The sequence below is a fragment of the Mytilus edulis genome, chromosome 1, assembly GCF_963676685.1.
Source record: "Mytilus edulis chromosome 1, xbMytEdul2.2, whole genome shotgun sequence".
In the NCBI taxonomy this organism is placed as follows: Eukaryota; Metazoa; Mollusca; class Bivalvia; order Mytilida; family Mytilidae; genus Mytilus; species Mytilus edulis.
In genome coordinates, this window is record NC_092344.1 from 16027415 (window position 1) to 16051778 (window position 24364).

At 32.4% G+C, this 24364-nt stretch overlaps 2 protein-coding genes across 3 annotated transcripts; one reads left to right on the forward strand and one right to left on the reverse strand.

Annotated features, from left to right (window-relative positions):
- The first annotated feature begins 30 nt into the window (after nt 1-30).
- Nucleotides 31-17479, forward strand: LOC139511106 (urocanate hydratase-like). Its single transcript, XM_071297680.1, has 20 exons — nt 31-203; nt 915-1045; nt 3161-3314; nt 4031-4159; nt 5486-5547; nt 5762-5828; nt 6055-6111; nt 7381-7467; nt 7896-8047; nt 8359-8467; nt 8991-9061; nt 9809-9906; nt 10924-11032; nt 12316-12404; nt 13001-13170; nt 13509-13608; nt 14575-14656; nt 15806-15854; nt 16501-16551; nt 17102-17479. The coding sequence occupies exons 1-20, from the start codon at nt 81-83 to the stop codon at nt 17240-17242; spliced, it is 2031 nt and encodes a 676-aa protein (XP_071153781.1). The 5' UTR covers nt 31-80; the 3' UTR covers nt 17243-17479.
- On the reverse strand, nt 17444-24364 carry LOC139511159 (mediator of RNA polymerase II transcription subunit 20-like). 2 transcript variants are annotated; one of them, XM_071297742.1, is made up of 4 exons: nt 24302-24364; nt 20616-20758; nt 19601-19872; nt 17444-17982 (listed from the first exon to the last, which is right to left on the reverse strand). In XM_071297742.1, exons 1-4 carry the CDS (start codon nt 24313-24315, stop codon nt 17770-17772), a joined length of 642 nt encoding a protein of 213 aa, XP_071153843.1. In that variant the 5' UTR covers nt 24316-24364; the 3' UTR covers nt 17444-17769. The 2 variants fall into 2 exon arrangements, with proteins under 2 accessions (XP_071153843.1, XP_071153836.1); XM_071297735.1 differs by lacking the exon at nt 24302-24364 and adding an exon at nt 23331-23380.

Here is a 24364-nt window from a genome sequence, read left to right on the forward strand (position 1 = left end):
CGTATCAATGATAATATACTGTACTTATAAGTTATGTTCAGTCACTAAAGTTGTAAATATTTATCTCCGTTTAGATTATAATGTCTTCACTGAAAGAAGTATGTGACGGTATCCCCGACCCTCTCCCACCGAGGCGTCAAAGGGACGAGACTGTGCCTCATGCACCGGTCAGGACACCTGATCTTACACCGGCCGAACAGAGGGTAAGTTTGAACACTTTTATTATTGAGATATACATAAGTTGTCAGTTCCTCGATCCTGTTAGTTTTGTTTACTCCAGTCAAAAGTTCAAGAGCAGTTATGAAGATAAGATTCCAGTACACTCTTCTCAACAATATTGCTAAAACGTTTGGTCAAGAAATCTTTATATATCATTTGGATAAGAATAGAATAAACAATAGTGACACAATACAATTGTCTGCACCAGATGCACATTTCGACAATCAATGTCCTTTCAGTGATACACAAGGGCCAAAATATTTGAAAATCCAAAGTTTATTAAAAGAAAGAAGAGCAATAAACTGAAAAGAACAAAAAGTATAGCCGGTCATGGAATCACGAAATACGATCTACTCTAACAAGCCATAAGTAACATCGTTAATCGACTGTCTAGACAGAAACCCCTTACCCTTCCTTAAACATTCACAGTGTTTTTCGGTAGAGTTCGTAATAGTCAATCTTAAGTTTCTTGACATGTAATGTTTATGGACGTTCGAATCTGGGAGACTATCTTAATATCACCTAATAAAATAGGAGTCAACCAAAGATTGCCAGATAATTTCATAATTATATTCAACAAAATGAGCTGTCACCAGAGTTAAGTATATACATGACTAATAATCGGGTTGACTGGAGATACTATATTATATATAACAGGTAAAACCATAAGATTTAATTTAATATTTTCTTTCTAGCTAGCACTACAAAATGCGCTTCGATACTTTCTACCAGACCAACACGAAGTTTTAGCACATGAGTTTGCAGATGAATTACGTAATTATGGCCATATATACATGTATAGGCTTCTACCTACATTTGATATGAGGTAAAGTATACCATAATGAAAACTAGGAAATTATTTGTCTTTCTTCAAAGTCCCGATATTTTTTATACATGCTGCATGGTAAAACGACTTCATCTGGATGTCTGACCATTTATAATTGTTAGCTATCTCAATATATCACGGGAATTTTCAGAGACTGTTGGTTCATCTTCAGTTAAGCAATTGATGTAGACTTCTAACTCTTTTTACCTCAGCGCCAGGCCATCTGGTGAGTCTTGTGTAGACGAAACGCGCGTGTCATGTATTCCGTTTATATAGGCATGGGCTCTCTGATGAATTTTTACAATAACTGGGTCTATGCCACTGTTGATAGGCAATAATACTAAATGGTACCAACTATCAAGTTGTGGGAACTCCTGCGTTCAAATGACATATCATCGATACAGTTATTGTCTGTAAAGTTATTGTTAGTTAAGCGTTAATATCAATCAAAGCCCATAGGTTTTCTTATCCCAAGGCATAGATAGGGTTATTGTGATTTAGCACAAGATTTTGGAAATTTTCGTTTTCATTGATCTTCAAATTTGCAATTGATTTGGATTTTAAATTATTTGTATTCCCGTGTATGGCAAAATTCTGAGTCTTTTGTAGACGAAAAAATACAACAAAAATATCTAACTCTATTAGGTAAATTCAAAATGGGGAAATCCATCAAACTGACAAGATCAAAAGTAATATTTTATAACACAACAGATCGATTGGAAAACAACTGTCATATTCTTGACTTGGTACAGGCATATTTAGAAGAAGATGGAGGGCTACAACTGGTTTTAAAGCTGGCTAAACCTCATGCATTTAGTATATATATAATGTATTACATTATAAGACTGTTTTATTTGATGAGTATTACAATCATAGGGTCGATGTCATTGTTGATTGATGTTTCATGCTCGAAAGTATCACCTTTTCAGTTGTGGATTCTCCTATATTGACATGGACTATTCTTTATGCAGTCATTTCAAATGCTTAGCTAACAGTGAAGCATTTACAATCAATGTTCATGTGCTGTGCATGACATACCATTGATACCATCATTATCTGTATATTTACCGTTACTTAGGCGTAATATCTTAATATACACTACAGTGTTCCTACCCCAATACCTACATAAATGGATTGAGCCTGCTTTGGCATTATAATTTGGAACTAACGATTTCAATCAAATTTACTGAATGGTGTTTTTGTCGGTGTATGTGTATGATTCCACTTGATGTTAAACAATTTAGTCAAACTTTGTTGTATTTTTGTAACATCTTACTGGGACCAAGCTTTGATTTCTTTTGTAACTATATTTATAATCATAAACAAATTTAGAATTGTTATCAAAGGTACCAGGATTATAATTTAATAGGCCAGACGAGCGTTTCTTCTAAATAAGACACATTAGTGACGCTCAGATAAAAACAGTTATAAAGCCAAACAAGTACAAAGTTGAAGAGCATTGAGGACCCAAAATTTTGCAACTTATATTAATCCCTTTCCACTTTGCGGGTGCGAGTGCTGCCTTGTAGCGGCATTAACCTACTCTTTCGCGAAATTGTGCCAAATACGACTAAGGTAATCTATTCCTAGAATAAGAAAATCCTTAGTTTTTCGAAAAATTCAAATTTTTGTAACAGGAAATTTATAAAAATGACCATATAATTGATATTCATGTCAATACCGAAGCGCTGACTACTTGGCTGGTGATACCCTCGGGGACGAAACGTCCACAAGCAGTGGCATCGACCCAGCTACTGGTGTAAATTGTTATGAAAGGTACCAGGATTATAATTTAATACGCCAGACGCGCGTTTCGTCTACGTAAGACTCATCAGTGACGCTCAGATAAAAAAGTTATAAAGCCAAACAAATACAAAGTTGAAGAGCATTGAGGAATTTTGATTTGAATATTACAGACTGCAAAATAGTAAGTATAGACATGAACCAAAAAAAATAAGGGTTTTGCTGTTTGAATAAGTGCAATGAAAGACGAGTATGCAAATTATCAAACGATATGTTATATAATCAACACTCAAATCAAGATAAGTTGATAATCAAATTATAGTTTCCAGTCGTCACTACAACATTTCAACTTATGAGGGTTGTTTATTGCAGAGCTTATCCAATCGACGAGATACCTGGGAGAAACAGACAGGCCGCAGCAATCATCCATATGATACTTAATAACTTAGACCCTCGTGTGGCGCAATTCCCCCAAGAATTGGTTACATATGGAGGAAACGGGCAGGCGTTCTCGAACTGGGCGCAGGTATTACTTGCAAAAATATAATTATGAATTTTAACACGTTTTTAATACGCGTACGAAGACAACCACTCATTAATAGCAAATTAATTACATTACTATTGTGTGTGCAATTCACTACATGCAGAGAACGTATAGGAGTAAAAGAACTTGGAGCATTGCCACTTAGCGATCAATAACCAATACTAAATTAAGCACAAAACGGATAAACCCATTATCATTTCCTGTATTCATAAATTAGAAAATGGCAAATGCTAATAGACAAACACATGTGTACAAATAACAACGGAAACGTCCGAACAAAACGAACGCAAAAAAAAGAGAAGAAAATATGAAATCATAGAAAAAAAGATTTTCAGCTATTACAGGTTGACAGTCTGCTTGGATGCAAGGATAACCAAAACTACTTGAACAAGCTACTAACTTTAAAAAAAGAAGAAAATCGTACTTTTAAGTTGTGTCTTCCCGTTATAAGCATACGCTTAAACATATTGCTGGAAAGTTTATGTTGTGAATAAACTCTTCATTGGTACCAGAATCAAAATTTTGTATGCCAAGTAGTGTGTTTTATTCAAAAAATACTTTTTAAATGCCTTATTAAGGTGGTACCCAACACTAAAACCATTGGGTTTAGTTTTATACCTAATTATGTGAAGCCTTTCTGGTCTATTGAAATTTCATGTGATTGAACACATTTCATAATGACGATATGTTTGATTCAGTTTTGGATCACCCTCTCCTACCTATCAGAGATGTCAGAAGAACAAACACTAGTGATGTATTCTGGTCATCCAATGGGACTTTTCCCAAGTAACCCAGCAGCGCCAAGGCTCGTTATAACTAACGGTATGGTAGGTAAACATTATTTCTCTTTTCAGCTTTTGACACATTTACCTTGTCACAAAGTCTTATCATTAACAACATATGTTATGATTATTTTAGCCATGTACACACTAGTCATATTATGGACTATATCAAAGTAACACTGCATTGTATAACCAGCAACACTGCAAGTACTTTTCATTTTTGTTGTATGTTGAACCTTTTCCCAGCAGTATAGTAGTCTATCATTTGAGATAACAAATGTCTTTTCTGTTTATAACACAAGTGGGAGCTTTACCTAGCTGTAAAACTAGCCCTACCTACCGTTTTCCCCTGGAAAATACATATGAGAATTGTTGTCCTTTCTTTCCTATCGGTTGGTAAAATTGAGAATGGAAATGGGGAATGTGTCAAAGAGAAAACAACCCGACAAGAGAACAGACAAGTTTAGTTTTATGGCTTTTCTTTTTTTGTCGGTCTCATTGTCATATTAAAGTTTCTGTCTGTGTTACATTTTAATGTTGTGTTTCTGTTGTGTCATAGTTCTCCTCTTATATTTGATGTGTGTTCCCTCAGTTTTAGTTTGTAACCTGGATTTGCTTTTTTCTCAATCGATTTATAAATTTCGAACAGCGGTACACTACGGTCGCCTTTACACACAAAATCAAAGCATATAATCTAGCTGTATTACCCGATTGATAATGTTTGATTTTGTCAGTTTATATGAACTTCATCTTTTGAATCTGATTTGGTAGTTTTTATAAAATAGTTCGTTTCTATGGATGTTGGAGTTTGTTTTTGTTGAACTTAAGTATTCCTGTAGTTTCTTTGTTTTCATCTTAAAAATTGATGTGTTTCCTTTGGTTTTAGTTTGTAACCCGGATTTGTTTTGTCGCAATCGATTTATTACTTTTGAACACCGGTATTACTGTTGCCTTTGTTGGAGTTTTTGTATTTTTGTTAAACTTGTTTTACTTTTTTTACTTTGTTCCTACTTTTACCATGCATACTCTGCAATTCTGGAAACAAATAAGTAAAAAAAAAATACAGACCAAAACATACTACAATGGTCCTTGGTATGACTCAAATACAATACTCAACTATTTTTTACTGTTCTCTCAATGGAACATTAAACTTCAACTTTAAAAAAAGTTTATGCTCAATCATTAATTGTCATTCAGCGCCAAATACTAGCACATGATGTGAATTATAAATTACGCTTAAGTAAAACGTAACAATTGTCTTTTAAATGTACTTTATGAATAGATAATCGTTTTGGTTAAAGAAAAAATATCAATACTTTGTCCTATTACTCATGATGAACAAAGATATCTAGACTTTTGTTTACGTTATAGGTAATACCAAACTACTCATCAAGAGAAATGTACGAGAAAATGTTTGCACTCGGAAACACAATGTGAGTTTACTTTTTCTAAACTGAGTTATTTCTAACTACAGACAGTCTTTTTTGTGTACATAATATTGGAAAAATTACATCTCTACATGAACATGGGATATAAATGAGACCTTTACATGAAATTCTAAATAAGGCGAGTAATGTTTGGTCATAGCTAAATTATACGAACACTTACTTTAAATAGTACTTTTAACTGTTTCATTTTTAATATCAGGTATGGTCAGATGACAGCTGGTAGTTTCTGCTATATAGGACCACAAGGGATAGTTCATGGCACTACGGTAAGCTAAACTATACTGAAGTTGTGATTTTAAGTTTTCCTTCGACCATGTATATACCAACTGACAACGCCGTTTTCATGACGAACAACACAGAAATAATATTTCAAACAGATAGCGAAATTATTATCCATAAACACATAAAATAGAAACTTCCAAGATCTGCATTGATTGTCACGATTTGTTTATAATTAATATATACAGACGGCATATTTCTTTATTCATATAGTTGACAGTATTGAATGCAGCCAGGCGACATCTGGGTACCACGGATATGAGAGGAAAGGTAAACCAGCATTAGTTTATTAACAAATTTAAAAAGACAATTTAGCCATATTTTAAGCGTAACATTGGTTTGCATTCATCATTATCGACCTTCTGACTACAGTACGTTTCATTTTATAATTTGCTATTTTCACACAATCATGTTTTTGAGTTGCTTGATGGGTGATCAAAACGTTATAATCATTATTATGATATGAATATTGAGTAATACTCGACATTTATGAAAATACAAAATTAGAAGATATAAAATTCAAATCATTGAACCATATGCGCATTTCGAAAATATTTGTCTTCATGGGTAAACGAAACAAAATATATCTAAAAGCAATAAACAGTACAGAATGCATATCAGTATTTTCTGATGCCAATTACCTTATACTGTAATGATAATTTTAAAAAGCGTTTAAGGTGTATGCGTAAATAAAAGCAAAACTGGTATATCGCTGTTCAATAGTCATAAATCGATTTAACTGAAACAATTTAGTGTCACAAGCCAAAACTGAGGAAAACACATAAATTATAAAGAAAAACAACGGGACAACAGAAACACTGAACTGCTACAAAAACAAACCCCAAACATACATAAAAAGGGACTATTTGATAACAACTGCCATATTCCTACCTTGGTACAGGATATTTGAAGAAACAATGGTGGTTCGAAACTAGTTTTATGGCTAGCCAAACCTCCCGCTTATATGGCAATGTTATTTTTAAAATACAACTGAAATGACAACACTATTATTCTGATTAACGATTGCCTGTTAACGAAAGGATATATATATATATATATATATATGTGATATATACAACTCGTCTAAACATCAACCCAACAATGTAAAATCTGTAAATTTGCTTTCGCATTTTTTTTTTGTTCTTCCCTCGCCGGGATTCGAACCCATGCTACTGAGATATCGTGACACCAAATCGCCTGCACTGTAGCCGTCCCGCTAGACCACACGACCACCTGGGCTTCACAATAATAAAGCTTTCGGTGCCATGTGTTACCTTTCCTCGTCATTATCGTTTGTATATACAACTCGTCTAAACATCAACCCAACAATGTTAGATCTGTAAATTTGCTTTCGCAAATTTTGTTTGTTCTTCCCTCGCCGGAATTCGAACCCATGCTACTGAGATGTCGGGGCACCAAATCGCCTGCACATACATAAATTATATTTAAGGTGTTCATTACATCTGGATTGGGTGGTATGAGTGGAGCACAACCTAAGGCAGCATCAATACGAATATATATATATAAATTCTATTTAAGGTGTTCGTTACATCTGGATTGGGTGGTATGAGTGGAGCACAACCTAAGGCGGCAACAATATGTGGATGTATAAGTGTAACAGCTGAGGTAAACACTTGAACGAAAAACTAAGATGCTATGATTCTACTGCTTTGCTTTTGTTCTTTTGTTTATTGTGAATTGTTATTGAAACGGAAAATATACTCAAAAACGAAAAAAAACCAACATAATCACCTTGAGGTTGGAGGACATCCAGGACCTAAAATTCCTTAACGTTTTACCAAATACATCTAATAGGATAATTCATATGAACACAGAAGTACTGACTACTGAGTTGGTGATACCCAACAGCAGTGGCATTGACCAAAATGTTAGTAATACCTCATAAAATATACCAGGATTGAAATTATATATGCAAGACGCGCCTTTCGTCTACAAAGAAGCAACTGTAAATAACGCAATCGTCAGAATAATAATAATACAAAGTAATAAAAGAAGGACATAACGATTTCTAGATGTGGCTTTTTATCACTTAGGTAAGTAAAGAAGCTTTAGAGAAACGCCACAACCAAGGATGGGTTGCAACTATCGCAAACAACTTGGACGAATGTATCAGTAAAATACGACACGCAAGACGACAGAAAGAAGCCTTCAGTATTGGGTATCATGGAAATATTGTAGACCTATGGTTAGTACGTTTATATGACGATTATTAACCAATACTTTTTTTCAATTCCTAGTATTGTCTGTCTGTATTCAATCTAAATAAATTCATTTTCTTCTGAAAAAAAAATTACGCTAAAAGTAAATGGTATATACGACTGGAAAAATCGATTATATCACATATATTCATATAAAATATATTCCAGAAATATCGGGATCACATTCCCAGCACTTGCTCAACAAATTTTTTTTTTTTTTTTTACTAAGAACAGTTATTATCCAAGTGTCTTTTAACTGAAACAAGATATTACCATAGGTATTACTTTTTACTGATAGGGAAAGATTCGTAGAAGAATATGAGAATACAGGCGATCTATTAGTAGAGCTAGGTTCAGATCAAACCTCATGTCACAATCCATATCTTGGAGGATATTATCCTGTGCAGGTATTTTACAAATGTTGAATTATGAGAATTCCTCACTCATATCATCCCTGTTATCAAATTTCAGTGGACAGGGAGTTTATAAACGGTGGTTAAGAAAATGCACCACTCTGTTTAGCATGCCATAAAGGCAATGAAGGACGGACAGAAACTAGAACGGAAGGAAAAACGAACAGAAGTAAACCAGTTTACCGAACTTCAGAAGTGGGGTAAAAATATAAAGCTGAAATGTTTCTACTCCCGATATAAAAGTTGACAATAGGGATTTGAGATCATCGTATAGGTCTACGATTCATATTTTGAGTCGAAGTCTTTGTCATTTTGAATAAGGTAATACTCATGTAATCTTATCATCTCTAACATTTCAAAATTAATGTTTAATAAAAACAAATTACATTGCCATGTACAACGTTTCTTACCTAAACAAATTATAAAAAAAATACTTGACCTATACCCATTGTTCTTCATTGTGGACCATGTATCTGAAGAGTTTTACCTCATTTGACGATCAAATCCAATATTTCAGCTAACGTATGATGAGTCGAGGATTATGATGCATGAAGATCCAATTAGGTTTAAGAATCTAGTACAGGAAAGGTAAATTTAAAACAATAGAGGACACTACTGTACAAACAAACAATTCCAGAAATTGCTATCTCCGTTTACCATTCTTATACTCCATCTAGCGAAATATAGTTTAAATGAAAGCCTTGCTAAAGAAATGTATATAATATCTTACAAATTAGAACGGGGAATATATTATCCATATTAACTTATTACAAAAATATTCATTATTAAACCTAAAATATGTCTGTTTAGTTTACGCATCAATGTAAACATAACGGATTTTGACGATACTGTCATCATAGTGAGAGGATTAGCGCTATAAAACCAGGTTTAATCCATCATTTTCTTCATTTGAAAATGCATTTACCAAGTCAGGAATATGACAGTTCTTGTCCATTCGTTTTTGATGCGTTTTGCTATTTGATTTTGCCGTGTAATTATGGACTTTCCGAATTGATTTTCCTCTAAGTTCAGTATTTTTGTGATCCTACTTTTTATACATAGGTCATTTCGTAAAGAGTACTCAAAGAAGATACCATATTTATAATAGTGGATGCCACATGCGCGTTTCGTTTACAAAAGGTTTATCAAATAAAAAATAAGAAATGGCCAGAAATAGTACGAAGTTGAAATTCATGAATTATACAATGACATTGATATCATACATATAGTATCGAAAACATGATCAAATATTTTGTCTTAACAGACATGTTTTAAGCATTTTAATACAATTTGACAATAAATTGTAATCGTTGTTGGCATTTTGGTTTTTTTTAGCCTCAGAAGACAAGTCACAGCAATCAATAAGCTGTCTGACCTTGGGCTATATTTTTGGGACTATGGAAATGCTTTTCTTTTAGAAGCTTCAAGAGCGGGTAAATACTGACAATTGTTTTTCAAACTTACTTTATGTGTAGTAATCACACTTAATCATAGTACGTCACATTCGGTTGCATACAATCAAGGGCCGAAAACAAATACTCCCTTGAATTTGACAGTTGTAGGTACTTAATTCTACAGTTCATTGCAGTAAATAAAAATCTTGGTTATAAAAATATATCTTAGTTGTTTAAAAGCACAATATTTTTTACTTTTTTTTAATTTGGTGTTTCTTTTTTCTGAATATTTTGGAAACTTGCAGTGTTGAGGTTACTTAATTACTAAAGCTTGTACACAGGTAAAACAAAGTGGTGAACATTTGATTGGTTAACTTCCAGTGATTATTTTCTTATATGCAATGAAATGTTATGCAAAACTTTTTCAATAGTACTGCACACGAGAAATTTTTACCCCTGCGAAGTATTTCTTTATTTGAAACAAAGATAAATTCTGCAAATTTTGAAAAGTGCAAATTTAAAGAAATTTCGAAAAGATAAATACAATGGTATATGCGTGTATCTTTCATATTGAGAACTTCAGTGATCTGGAGGTCTCCAAAATAAGTTACATATCAAAATTCATAATATGCGGGTCATTTCTGTCTGCGTTTAAATGTCGATTGAGTTACTATTCCAGAAAGTCTTATTTACACTAAGTCGCTGTTTTTACACCGAACAATTAAGAAAACAGTCAGCGGTAATCTAAAGAATAAGTCGGGGGAAAACCCATAAAAGACAGACAAAAAAACCTTCAAACTGAAATTGTAATTCCACCAAATATCATGACAAAATTATAGGTGAACTCATGTACTTCGTAAGGAAAATCCTTTGTAGCTCCAATAATGGCTTCCATCAAATTGTTACTCTCTTCTGTGTCATTTAACAAAAACAAGTAAATAATAAAGAACTGTGAAAACGACAAACTGAATCTATTGTTGATCATCTATGACATTGAAATTCTGCAGAGCTTAACTAAAAATTATGTCTACATTATGTCTATCACTATATTTTTAGGAGCTGACGTAGGCAGAGATGAAAGTGCAACCGGGACCTTGTTCCGCTATCCATCATATGTACAGGATATTATGGGAGATATATTTTCTTTGGGATTTGGTCCGTTTAGGTAGTATTCGTTTCCGAAATAAAGTAATGTGTTTATCACATCAATATTCTCAGACCAATTACTAAACTATCATCATATTGACCTAGAATTCTTAATTAATTTTTTTCCAGACGTATCTTATTTTCTTATTTCAGGACATCTATAACACTTTTAATACTATAATACTCCAAGTCAGGAATATATAATATGACATTTGTTTCCATTCGATTGGTGTGTTTGAGGTTTTAGTGACTAGTATACCATTTGAATTTTCCTTGGAGTTCTGTATCTTTATTATTTTACTTTTTTTTAAGTTTTAGATTAAAAAAAAACCGTTTGTTTCAGGATAACTCTACATTTATAACCATCTATTATATATAGATTCTTTGGCAAATTACTTTACCAAGTCCAAAATATGGAAGTTAATGTATTCACTTGCTCCGTTAATAGATAAATTTTATTATAGTTTTAATGGAGTTTCCTTTTCTTAATTTCTCCTGATGTTCAGTATTCTTGTATGCTTTGTTAGCATTGTGATTATCCTATTGTGATATTGATATGAAACGTCATGTGCAACCTACTTTTTTGACGTATAAAAATGATTAGCTTTAATGGTTCACAATAGCTTTGGCTAAATACTTACATTTTAATATCTAAGACCCTTATTGGAATATATCAATAGTTCTCTAATGAATTATGCGATAATTCGGGTTAAAATTTGAAAGGATTTCATTTGATCACCATATTAAGTTTCTGTTTCAGTTTGTGTAGGATTGTCTTAAAAAGCATTTCAAGCATCTAAATAAAAAACCACATTAGCAATATCCTTTTACCTCAGATATACAATTTATTCGTAGATCTTTATAGAAGAGAGGACATTTAACTCATAAGTCGAGAATAAACTAATAATTAACGCCATCGCTAAAATTAAAATAAAAATTAACAAATAGTACACAAAACACAACATAGAAAACTAATGACTAAACAACACAAGTCCCACCAAAAACTTGGGTGATCCAAGGTGCACAGGAAGGGTAAGCGGATCCTGCTCCACATGTGGCACCCGTCGGGACCATATATTTTGAAGGCTTCTCACGGTAAAGTTTTAATTATAAACAAAAATGTCAAATGAAGGAAACATCCAAAAAATTATTGCAGCATCATATAAAATAGAAAATGTTATAATTCTTGATCTCTGATGAATTATATTGTTTTAATAATGTGAATCAAATAAGATTTTGCCTGATACTCTATAAATCCCTATACTGTTGTGGTACTTTTTGAAATATTTGTTCTATATACAGATGGGTGTGTACATCAGGATGTTCCAGTGACTTGGACACAACGGATGAAATTTCAGCCAATGTGTTGGAGGACATAATAAATGAAGGAGGTAAAAATGCGCTTTGATATGGGAATATATTTATTCTTGATCAAAAGAAGGGTCGTTGTTTTGTCTATAAATTGTTAAAAATCAAAAGGTTTTATCGGTTTGTTAATTGAATATTGTTCCTGATTGGACCATTAAAAGTTAAACAAGACAACGCTTTTTATGCAATAAAAAACAATCTTAATTTTAAATAGAAAAGCACTATTAAGTAAATTGAGTGATGAATGAAAAATTATATTTTCTTAACGACTTACAAAACATAAACTGATTAAAAGTGTGTACGCCAAAAAGCACGTTTTGTCTACTAAAAACTCATTGGCTGATACAAAAAGTATTAAAAAAATGACAAAATAAAGTACGAAGTTGAAGAGCATTATTTGCGTAATATAATGAGGTCAGTATTAACAAATTCTATTCTTGAATTGATTTTTCCAAAGATATTTATAAAGTGTATGTAACAGAAGAGGAATGCCACTTTTAACTAATCCTTATAATTAGTCTGTAGAAATTGTTTTTCTCATGTAAAGTTTTATATTTTCAAGAGATATTTCATTGGAAACCGTCATTATGGTGATAATATGTGTCTACTAATATTCCAGTTCCAGAAACTATAAAACAACAGTATAATGATAACATAAGATGGATACGTGAAGCTAAAACTAATAAATTAGTTGTTGGATCACAGGCTCGAATATTGTATTCGGATCAAGTTGGCAGAACAAAAATAGCCACGGCTTTCAACAATGCTGTCAAAGACGGTAAACTAAAGGTGAGAAGTTTTTCATTTTCAGCGTTATAGAACTTGAAGAATAAAAGAAGATGCTTACCGATGTCGAAGCAGTCGGTCTTGCTTCGTTCCATTGATTGCTACGTGTTATTTTCCATAATTTTGTATAATTAAAGTAAATGTATTGGTTTTGAACTTTTGCGTCTTATTTTGCACTCGTATAGAATTTTTTAATATTCTTTACTGCATTTATAATCTCAGTTGCAAGGAATAGTTTTGTCAATTACATGATTTTGCGTTTATGTTTTTATAAAGCGATGTATGATCATTTTGTTAAAAGCAAAAACTTTTTTTATTTCAAAATGTTATAATACTTTCAGGGTCCGGTTGTTATTAGCAGAGATCACCATGATGTCAGTGGCACAGATAGTCCATTCAGAGAAACATCCAATATATATGACGGTTCAGCATTTTGTGCAGGTTAAATTCAGACACACTTATTTTAATTTGTCTATATCTTGTCTATAGCTATTTATCTGATATCTACGTTTCATGCTTTAAAATTGCATATCAATGACACTGCTGCATCTTGAATGAAAGTCGGTATCATAGTTCCTGGTCCGATTGTGTAATATATATTGAATTATCATATTTTGCAAATTTAAAAATTCTGTTAATTTGGAAAACTTTTTAAACTTAATGATTGCTTCTCACTTCTGCAAAGCATCGATTATGTGTTTTTTTGTTGTTGTTGTGTGCTTGTTAAGTGTTAAGAGAATAAGTGAAAAGACATTAATTTTCGAAATGCACATCTGGTGAAGTATAATGGAAACCCTTAATGCTGTTTCTAGTATAAATACTTCAACAATTCTAATTTCGAAAAGTTTTTTTTAACACTAATCAGTTGATTCTGAGCATATATTCTTGTCTTTCAGTTTTGCTAATGTGTTTTACTTATATGCCTTCTTGTGCTTCTTTGTTACATTTTTTTTTAATATGATTAAGATTAAAACACAATGTTAAATTGACTGCTGTATTCCTATTTTAACATTTTTACCTATTATGTCTTTTTGTTTTGTTCACGCATATTCGTTATCAATATAATGGATTTTTTTATGCGACTGTCATGCAAGTGAGGGGTTTAGGTAGCTATAAACAAGGTTAATTCACCATTTTATTCATAATAAAATGCCTGTACCAAGTCTGGAATAAGACAGTTGTTGTCCATTCGTGTGATGAGTGAGAACGTTTGTGTTTGCAATTTGACTACGGACTTTCGTTTTAAATATTCCTCGGAGTTTGATATTTTTGTATATCAATTACAACAGTAACTTTTTTTTAAACCACTAATGCAAAGCTATGAAAGGCATTCTTGATTTAATATTTGCAACTCTGTTCACTCAAAATAACGAAGCACATTTGAGAAAATTAATTTTTATTCTATAGATATGGCGGTACAGAATGTTATAGGTGATGCATGCCGAGGGGCCACATGGGTGGCCTTACACAATGGTGGTGGATGTGGATGGTAATATGTATATCAAATATTATGAAAGTTCGGTGAAATAGATTAAAACATGAAGAATGAAATATAATAAGAATATTGATTAAAAATTCAGAATTCAAAGAATATCATTGCAGATACATATTGAAAGGAAAATGAATCATCGGAAAATGAAATATAAATGCCTTTTCTACAGCTCAAAATGATAGAAATCAGTCATGTTTCAAAGTCAATCAAATAAGATGCTTCATATGAAAAAAGGCATTAATATACTGCTTTATAGGAAGAATGAAAATAGGCTAGCACTATCCGTTTTGGTACTGACATGAATTATCATTGATATGATCATATTTATAAATTAATTTGGCTTTTTTACTTTTTTGGATTCGAGCGTCACTGATGAGTCTTTTGTAGACGAAACGCGCCGAAATTGGAATAAAGGATACAACAGATACAGATTAGTTTGCCTCGTATCTAGACTTACATCTAGAAATAGACAATCAGGGTCGGTTGAGAACAAAACTTTACCACAAAAAAAGATGATTTCAGCTTCCAATGTTACACTGACTTTCCGTATCTATGTATCAACATTCCAGCAGCGCCTTCATATTGAGAAAATATCTCAAACTGATAAGATATTTAAAGGCTTGCATTTCCTGCTCACAAGGAAATCTTTTAAATCAGAAGTTTAGGGTGGTAAAGTTGAAATTATCCCTTGGAAATGTTATCGACGCCATCACGATTAGGTTGACCGTTCTTGAATATCTCGGTTTCTAAAATGTTCCAATTTTCCTAACCATATTCCCATTTTCATTTCGTCGAATGTGAACTAACGAATAAGACTTATCACTGGGATTGTTATTACATGAGCGACACAAGTGACACATATGCAGCACGATTTTCTTTATTACACCCCCGAGGCAGCGGAGAGGTAAGGTTTGTTGTGTTCAGTCTAAAGATTTCTATATATGTTGTGTTTGTTGGTTTTTATTTTTTGCCTTTTGCCAGTTAGTTAGTTTAAATTACCCTTAGGCATATTTCGCCTTTTTTTCAAATCTCATTTGACTATTTTACTAGTTTTGATTTGTCCTCAGTTATACATTCAGGTCGGATTCTTTAAATGGTGTCATCCAGGTTCTACAGGATTTTTTTTAAAAACCTTATTATTTTCAGGGGTGAAGTTATAAATGGAGGATTTGGTTTAGTGCTTGATGGATCACAGGTAAAATTGTCTACAATCAATTATATCTCATTTCATAGAATGATACTTGTTTTGCAAGGATTGAAAATCCTAGAATAAAACTGCATTGTTGAAACTAGACACTTTGAAACCGATATTATGATTACAAACTGTAGTCCCATTAACTCCAACTATATAATTTCGCTGTAAATAGTGTGAACTTATATCATTTTTTTTTAGATCAAAATGACTTTCAAATTAATATGGAATATTTGCTTTTGCTGCAGGTTACCTCTTGCTAGCAGCATTTATGTGGTGGTTTGAAATAATCACAGGACAAATTCATACATATAGTAAAATTGAAAACAAAACTATAATTTGTGAAATTCTAAAATATTTTTCTCACTGATTTAGGAGGAGTGTAATGATACAAATGCAAAAAGACAAACACATTATTCAAGGAATGAATAGACAGTCAAACAAACATACACTTACATTCTTAACAATGACCTTTAGTTGCTTACATGGAGTTCTTTTGGACAAGTGGATAGTCATCTCATTGGCAATCATGCTTCATGTTTCTTATTTTTATACTCAGAACAGCTGCAAGGGAGTTAATTCTGTGTAACAATCAATCTTCTGAGAGAATGTTTAAACTTTAAACGGCTGAATATTAAATTTATTTCAGGATGCAGGTGACAGAGCACAAAAAATGTTGGCATGGGATGTATCCAATGGGGTAATTCATTTCATTTTTTATATGAACTGCTAAAAAAAGCAAAACAAGCACCTGTTTGAGATTTACAAAAAAATATGCATGGCAAAATTATTCATTACAACTGTTTTATGTATTACATTAATTCCTAATGTGCTTTAGCAGATAGGAAATGGTTCAAATATCATTGTAAATAAAGGCAACCGTAGTATAAAATCAAATTCAGTACTTTCTTACATGTGTGTCAAGAGATAAATAACTTACTTATGTATGTGTGTGACCTCTGAGATTTCAATAGTGCCTTCTAATTTCAGAAATAACTTAATTCTCCTAAACTTTTCCTGACATAGGCATACCGGTACAAACTTTTCTCTTACTCCAATATAGTGTTCCATGCACACTAAAAAAATATGGCATTATCTAAGAATATGCCGTCTTTGACTAATTTGTCAAATTTAAATGACATATGATCCAAAAGAAACAATTATCACAATAAATACTGAAAGGCAAATAACCAACCATGAGAAAACATTAATTATAAAGCCATATAATCTATTAAAATTCACCATTTCAGGTTGCTAGAAGATGTTGGTCTGGTAACAATAATGCAGAAGAGACAATCTGTAGAACCATGGACCAAAACAAATCACTGAAAGTTACATTACCTAATCATGTTCAGGACTTGGATCTATTAGACAGGGCATTACAGGAGTAAATGGGCAAATCAGACAGAGCTTTACAGGAATAAATTCACCGACCAAGATATAGATTGGAACACATTTCTCCCTCTGATGGAATCAATTACACTTTTACTTAAATCTTTCAGATGTTAATGAGAAAATTCATATAATATTGACTGGGTGCAAGTTGGCAATGGATTTTAGGGTGATGGTGTATATATAAATGAATGTCAAAAAACTTCTACATATTTGATTTAATAAATACATGAAGTTTAGACTGTTTTGTTGGTATCTGTACATGCATTTAAATACATTATATTTATTATATGTACATTTTTTTTTGAATTGAGCATCATTTTCATTCATGGATTTCAAGTAAATGAATAAGTATCCTGATGGAAAGATCTGCAGTCTGAAGCACCCAAGGTTTGTGATCAATGTATTTTGAAAATGTTGGACCATTTCCAACAGTTGTTATGGTCAATTTTCACATACACTTATATTCTGAGAGTGGAATTCATATCTGATATGACTGTATTAAATTATGTATGTTGAGTAAGGTTCATCTACTTGGCTGTCCTTGTGGTGCTGTTTTCCTGAAGTTATTAAAATGTTCTAGATACTGGTTAACTGTGTCAGATGGGGAGTATACAGGATCTGTTTTATTTTTAATGTACATGGGTGGATTGTCTGCTACATTTCCCACAATGCTTTGTGCCATTTCTTTGATGAGATTCCAACAATCACTAGCTACTACACATGGACAGTATTCTACCTGTAATATATGACTTAAAATTTAATCGTCATCTACATCTATCGTGGGAGATAATAATTGATTAATGATCAGCAATGTTTCATTAAACTCATAAAAAATAAAGTTTTATTCTTGAAAGAAGCCCATATGACTTCTCTTTTTCACCTTTCTTAGTAACAAAGGACAGTAGTTCTTGGAAAATATTCTTTTTGGAAGAAAACTTTAAAACAGTGGATAAGTTCTCTCAAGTTTTCTTCACTTCATAAGCATACTGCATGATATTTTGCATTGATAAAAAAATGGTTTTTGTTTTGATGAAAAGTAACATAAAAAGTGTGCAACTTAACATTCATGTTTTGTTAGAATTAAACATTGTTACCATGTTTCATTCAGTTCTCATGTAAATATGGTAAATTGTTGGCAAATGTATTGACAAAACTGCCAAGCACGAAAGAATGAATAATTTATAACAATGAATGTACTGCTTGTTGGCATGACACAGGTTATGTTCTTCTCATATATGTTATGATGATATAATACTAAACCCCTCAAGGGAAGGATTGTGCCTTATATACATATGATGAAGACATAATCTTTCAATCAGTTTAATTAAAGTCTGGAGCTGGAATGTCAGTTAACTGCTAGTAGTCTGATGTTATTTATGTATTATTGTCATTTTGTTTATTTTCTTTGGTTACATCTTCTGACATCAGACTTGGACTTCTCTTGAACTGAATTTTAATGTGCGTATTGTTATGCGTTTACTTTTCTACATTGACTAGAGGTATAGGGGGAGGGTTGAGATCTCATAAACATGTTTAACCCCGCCACATTTTTGTGCCTGTTCCAAGTCAGAAGCCTCTGACTTTTGTTAGTCTTGTATTATTTTTAATTTTAGTTTCTTGTGTACATTATCACTGAACTAGTATATATTTGTTTAGGGGCCAGCTGAAGGACGCCTCCAGGTGCGAGAATTTCTCATTGCATTGAAGACCTGTTGGTGACCTTCTGCTGTTGTCTGCTCTATGGTTGGGATGTTGTCTCTTTTGCACATTCCCCATTTCCATTCTCAATTTTATTTGCTATTGGAAAATCCCCAAATCACTCTGATAGCTCTTACAATTCCTATTGAAATGGAAAGTTGTAATGCACCTTCTATTTTATATCCTCTATCTTGATAGTATATTATTCCATTTTCCTAGTATTTCATCAGTTAAGGCTGAAACATTTTTTAAAATTTATATCGATTCTTAATGAGCAAAACAATACTGTTTAGACAGCCCTAACATGAAGACAGGTGAACATCAATATCTTGGTCAAAACTAATTTTGCATATACATGTAATGATGTATTTTATAAAAGTTCACATCATAATCAATATTTTTACTCTCTTTCAAGTTGATATGATAAAAAATTTGTGGTAAATAAACTCATCACAGATACCAAGATTAAAATTAAAATTTGAAGGCCAGATGTGCTTTTTGTCTACAAAAGACTCATCAGGCATGCTTTAATATTTAAAAAAGACTTAATAAAATTGACCTTTAACATTTCAATGCAAAATTTAAATAGTTTGCACTTCAAATAAACCTACCAAGAGCAATAAAAATATGTGTACATGTATGATATAAAGGTTTACCTCTACTAAAATTCCCTTGAAGTTTGATGCAAGAGACACAGATCCAATTTTGATGACGAAATCCCATAATTCGTATCTCTGCCCTCTGCTTTCAATCCTAAAACCTTTTCTCTGTTGGTAGAAACTCTCTCTTCCTGTCTTGGCAGCTGTTAACTTTGACATTAGTACATCAAACAATAAATCTGACACAAGAATTGTCCCAGTGTCCAGTGCAGCAAAACATGAGGCAGGGTGCTCACTGTTGTGTAAAATATGAATTAGTCTTTGTGAAACTGAAAGAGAAGAACAAATTATGATTATAAATGTACATGTATAATAGAAAAGAAGTTCATATTCAGAGTTTGTATCTGGATCAATCAGACAATACCATTAGTAAATATAATCACAAGTGGCTGATTTATCAAGTTAATGAACTGGTGACATCTACCATGTAAACATTTTCTGTGTCATATCACATTAAAGTTTAACTGTTTGAACCTTATTGCAGTAACATTTGTTAAATTGAATTACACCTTTTTATTTGTATGTGAAATGTGCTGATAAGCTGTCATTTAATATTGGTTGATTATAAGCATGAGCACTCTAGATTCCGCTGACTGCTACAGTGTAATAAGATTTTTTATTTTGGTCTATCAATGAAAACAAGTGAATATCAATAAATATTTTTTAGTTGAGAACAATGACACTTACATTGTAACTTTTTTGAGATTGAGAAACATGAAACTATTTAAAAAAGGTAACTCCAGGTAATCCAAAGGGTACCATAGACAAATTCTGCTAGCCTAGTAATACAAGTAGTACACATCATAATGTTGCTTACAAAAAATAACCATCTGGTCATATTTGAAGATGAGTAATAAATGAGGAAAAGGATGGGAGAGTTGTTGCAACAACAAAAAAAAAACAAATTCTGTGGTCTTCTTTGATAGATATGTCAACCATGTTATAATAAGATCCCCTTACATAAATAATGATTCAAGGAACAATTACTTTTTTTGTACAATGTATAACTTACTATTCTGTGAATTTGACTGGTAAGTTTCACAATCAACACAAAAGTTTCCAGATCTTGTAGCTCCTAGTAATTCTACATTTTTCTGTAACATATCAACTGCTTGTTGTCCACTCTTACCCTCAGGCACAGCATAGCTAAAAATACTACAAAGACAAAATTAGAACAAAGTTGAATATGATTATCAAAAAGGGATATCAAAGGAAACTGAAAAATATAGGACAGAGACAGCCAAAATTTGGCCCTTAATTTCAAACAATAGCATATATACATATATTGTAACCTAATTACCAATACTTGCAATCTTAAATGTGCAAAATTAAAAAAAAATAACACATAAACTAGATATTTTCAAAAGTTTAGAATGCTTTAAAAAAATAAAAAAATTGGGAACGTATCCAAGGGACACAGATTATGCCTTCACTTACTTGTGACATTATAAACATGATAAAGGGACATAACTCAAGAACAGTAAAGAAGTGATCTCAAGTCACCCAAACCTGTACTTGATCTGAGTTTTGTGGTAATAAACATTGTGTATAAGTTTCATAACATTTGGTAAAGGAAAACTTAAGTTAGAGAAAGACAAATTCAGCAATATTTTCAATGGTAAGGGGGCATAACTCTTGAACAGTAAAGGTAACACCACCAAAATTTAAAATTGCTCTGTGTTTTGTTGTAATAACCATTGTGTATAGTGTATACAAGTTTCATAACATTTGGTTGATGAAAACTAAATTCAGATAACAGAAACCAATTTTGGGATGTATGGACATACAAACAAACAAAGGTTATATTCTCTCCTTTTCCTTCAAATTTGCTGTTAAACTGCATTTTAAACACTGGCCATACCCTTTGACCAAAATATATATGAAACAGAAAAATAGAAAGATATCTTTGAGATTTTGATTTTCACCATTAATGTGAGGAATTGTGACATCATGAAAACATAATTACAGGAATGCTAATTCGTTTAAACATATCTATTTATAGTGGATTGGAAAACAAGTTTTGTAACTAATATTAATCCCTTTCCACTTTTAGGAATGCTAATTTTTTCGTAACCTGGTCGTTTTATACCTGGTTGATTCGTAACTACGTTGATTTGTAACTGAGGCGTTTCGTACCTGGTGTAATTATATATGGTTATAAATTGTTAGTTTAAATCAATTTAATAGTTTAATTTAAACAATTATTTTCTTAAAATGATCAAAATGTTCATTTGAGGCCACACCAATTTGATTTGTACTTCTTAGGACAAAAGCTCCAAAAAATATTGGGCAAGCAAGAGAAATTTTTTTGATTGTATATATTTCAAGAAATTGAGTTTTGATGAGGCAGGTGCTCTACAAGTGGAGTGAGCGGTAAAATGTGTTTTTTTAAATTGTGCAATTTAAAACTTTATCTTCATGTTCAAACTGGGTTACTTCAAAGAAAAAAAAGGAAAAACATGATCCATGTCTTATGCATATAATTAGATGTATGTGTGATGGACGTTAGAGTGATCTCGTACTATGTCTGTTGAACAGCTGAAACAATGATTGGGGATGACAATGGATCTAACGAGTACAAATGTGATCGTGGTCATCTAACGAAAGATTTTTTATTTTATCTCCTAGAACAGGTCTTCATAAATAAAACGAAATGCATTTCAAATAACTGTGTGTTTAATACCATAACTACTGGTACTCTATAAAATTGAGAATGGAAATGGGGAATGTGTCAAAGAGACAACAACCCGCCCAAATAAAAAACAACAGCAGAGGGTCACCAACAGGTCCTCAATGTAGCGAGAAATTCCCGCACCCGGAGGCGTCCTTCAGCTGGCCCCTAAACAAATATATACTAGTCCAGTGATAATGAACGCCATACTAATTTCCAAATTGTACACAAGAAACTAAAATTAAAATAATACAAGACTAACAAAGGCCAGAGGCTCCTGACTTGGGACAGGCGCAAAAATGCGGCGGGGTTAAACATGTTTGTGAGATCTCAACCCTCCCCCTATACCTCTAACCAATGTAGTAAAGTAAACGCATAACAATACGCACATTAAAATTATCTCTGTACTCATGGTACTTGTCCTTTGCAATAAACTGACACAACTTCATGTTGGCATCCTAATTTTTGACCTTTTATTAACAAATCTATTTATCACACGTGCATTTGAATCGATGGATGTGCACAAGAAAAACATCTATGAGAAAAAAAAATGTCAAGGATAAACAAAAAAATGTCAATGATAAACTAATTTTGGAGCGGCATGCGGCCCAAAAATTTGCAGAAGAGATAATTATTTTTTTCATTGAAAAGTCAATTTCTCCAAAACAGGAGCAGGAAAATCCAAAGAACTATTAATCAAATTGGTGTGGCCTGATAATAACAATATTTTCAATTAAAACTAATTAGTAATTATGCTCGGTGACAACTTTAATGGTTTAAGGACAACTAATGGCAGGTAATAAAAAGTAATAACAGTAGGTACAAAATGAGGTATAAAGTGAATAGTAGAGTATTAAAAATGGCACACAAGCTGAAAAAAATAATTATTTTCTCCTTTTTTTTGTCAAAGATAGAATGAATGGTTGTCGATGACAGCTTTGGTGTTAAGGTTGTTGTGCCATCACTCTACGTCGTTAATAATGGTGGGATGGATTGCATAAACACACACCAACTTGCATTTGGCCACTGTCGACTGTTCAATGTTTTTGAACATACCGTAGAACTACTCGTAGACGACCAACTGGAGCCATGTCCTTTAGCTTGTTAAAGTCAGTACTCATATGCTCCACTGGCCATTTACTTATGACTCGCACTATTATAAATATATTGTAATTATAAGGTTACAAACGTCTCAGTTAGAAAACGACCTGCATCCCATTAGATACAATATTTTTTATAATTTAAAAAGTAAGCAAAAGTTTTATACATATTTTCATCAATTTTCTATAATTCTACATTTTTTTAAATAGTAAATTTTATTTCATGGGAAAAAAAATACTGAACTCAGAGGAAAATCAATTCGGAAAGTCCATAATCACATCATGCACATGGCAAAATCAAATAACAAAACGCATCATAAACAAATGGACAAGAACTGTCATATTCCTGACTTGGTACAGGCATTTTCAAATGTAGAAAATGGTGGATTGAACCTGGTTTTATAGCTAGCTAAACCTCTCACTTGTATGACAGTTGCATCAAATTCCATTATATTGTCACCGATGCATGAACAAAACAAACAGACACAATAGGTAAAAATGTCAAAAAATAGGGGTACAGCAGTCAACATTGTGTTATCATCCTAATCACTAAAAACAACAAATGTAACGAAGAAGCACAAAAAGGCATACATCAAATTTTTTTCAGTACCAGTATTAGCTCTTCAAAAACCTGGATTTGAAGAGGACTGTACATTGACAAGGACAACAGAGAGACAATAGATACCTGACAATAATTGTAGATTTAAACTGTGTCACTGAGTGGACCATATCAACTGAAACTCAACAGTTTGTTAATTTCATTATCTTTAGCAAGGACCAAAAAAAGTGCACAGTGAAATCTAGTTATTTTTAGTCTTCTACAATATGAAATGACTTTGAACTTTTTTTAACCTATACAGATTGCGATTTCTTAAAATGAGTTAGGTGCATTTAAGCTCATGCATTGAACCTATTTCAAACAATTACCACACAACTCCCATTTCATTATTTTTGTACAACAAGGGACATAACTTAATATTTTATTTATTC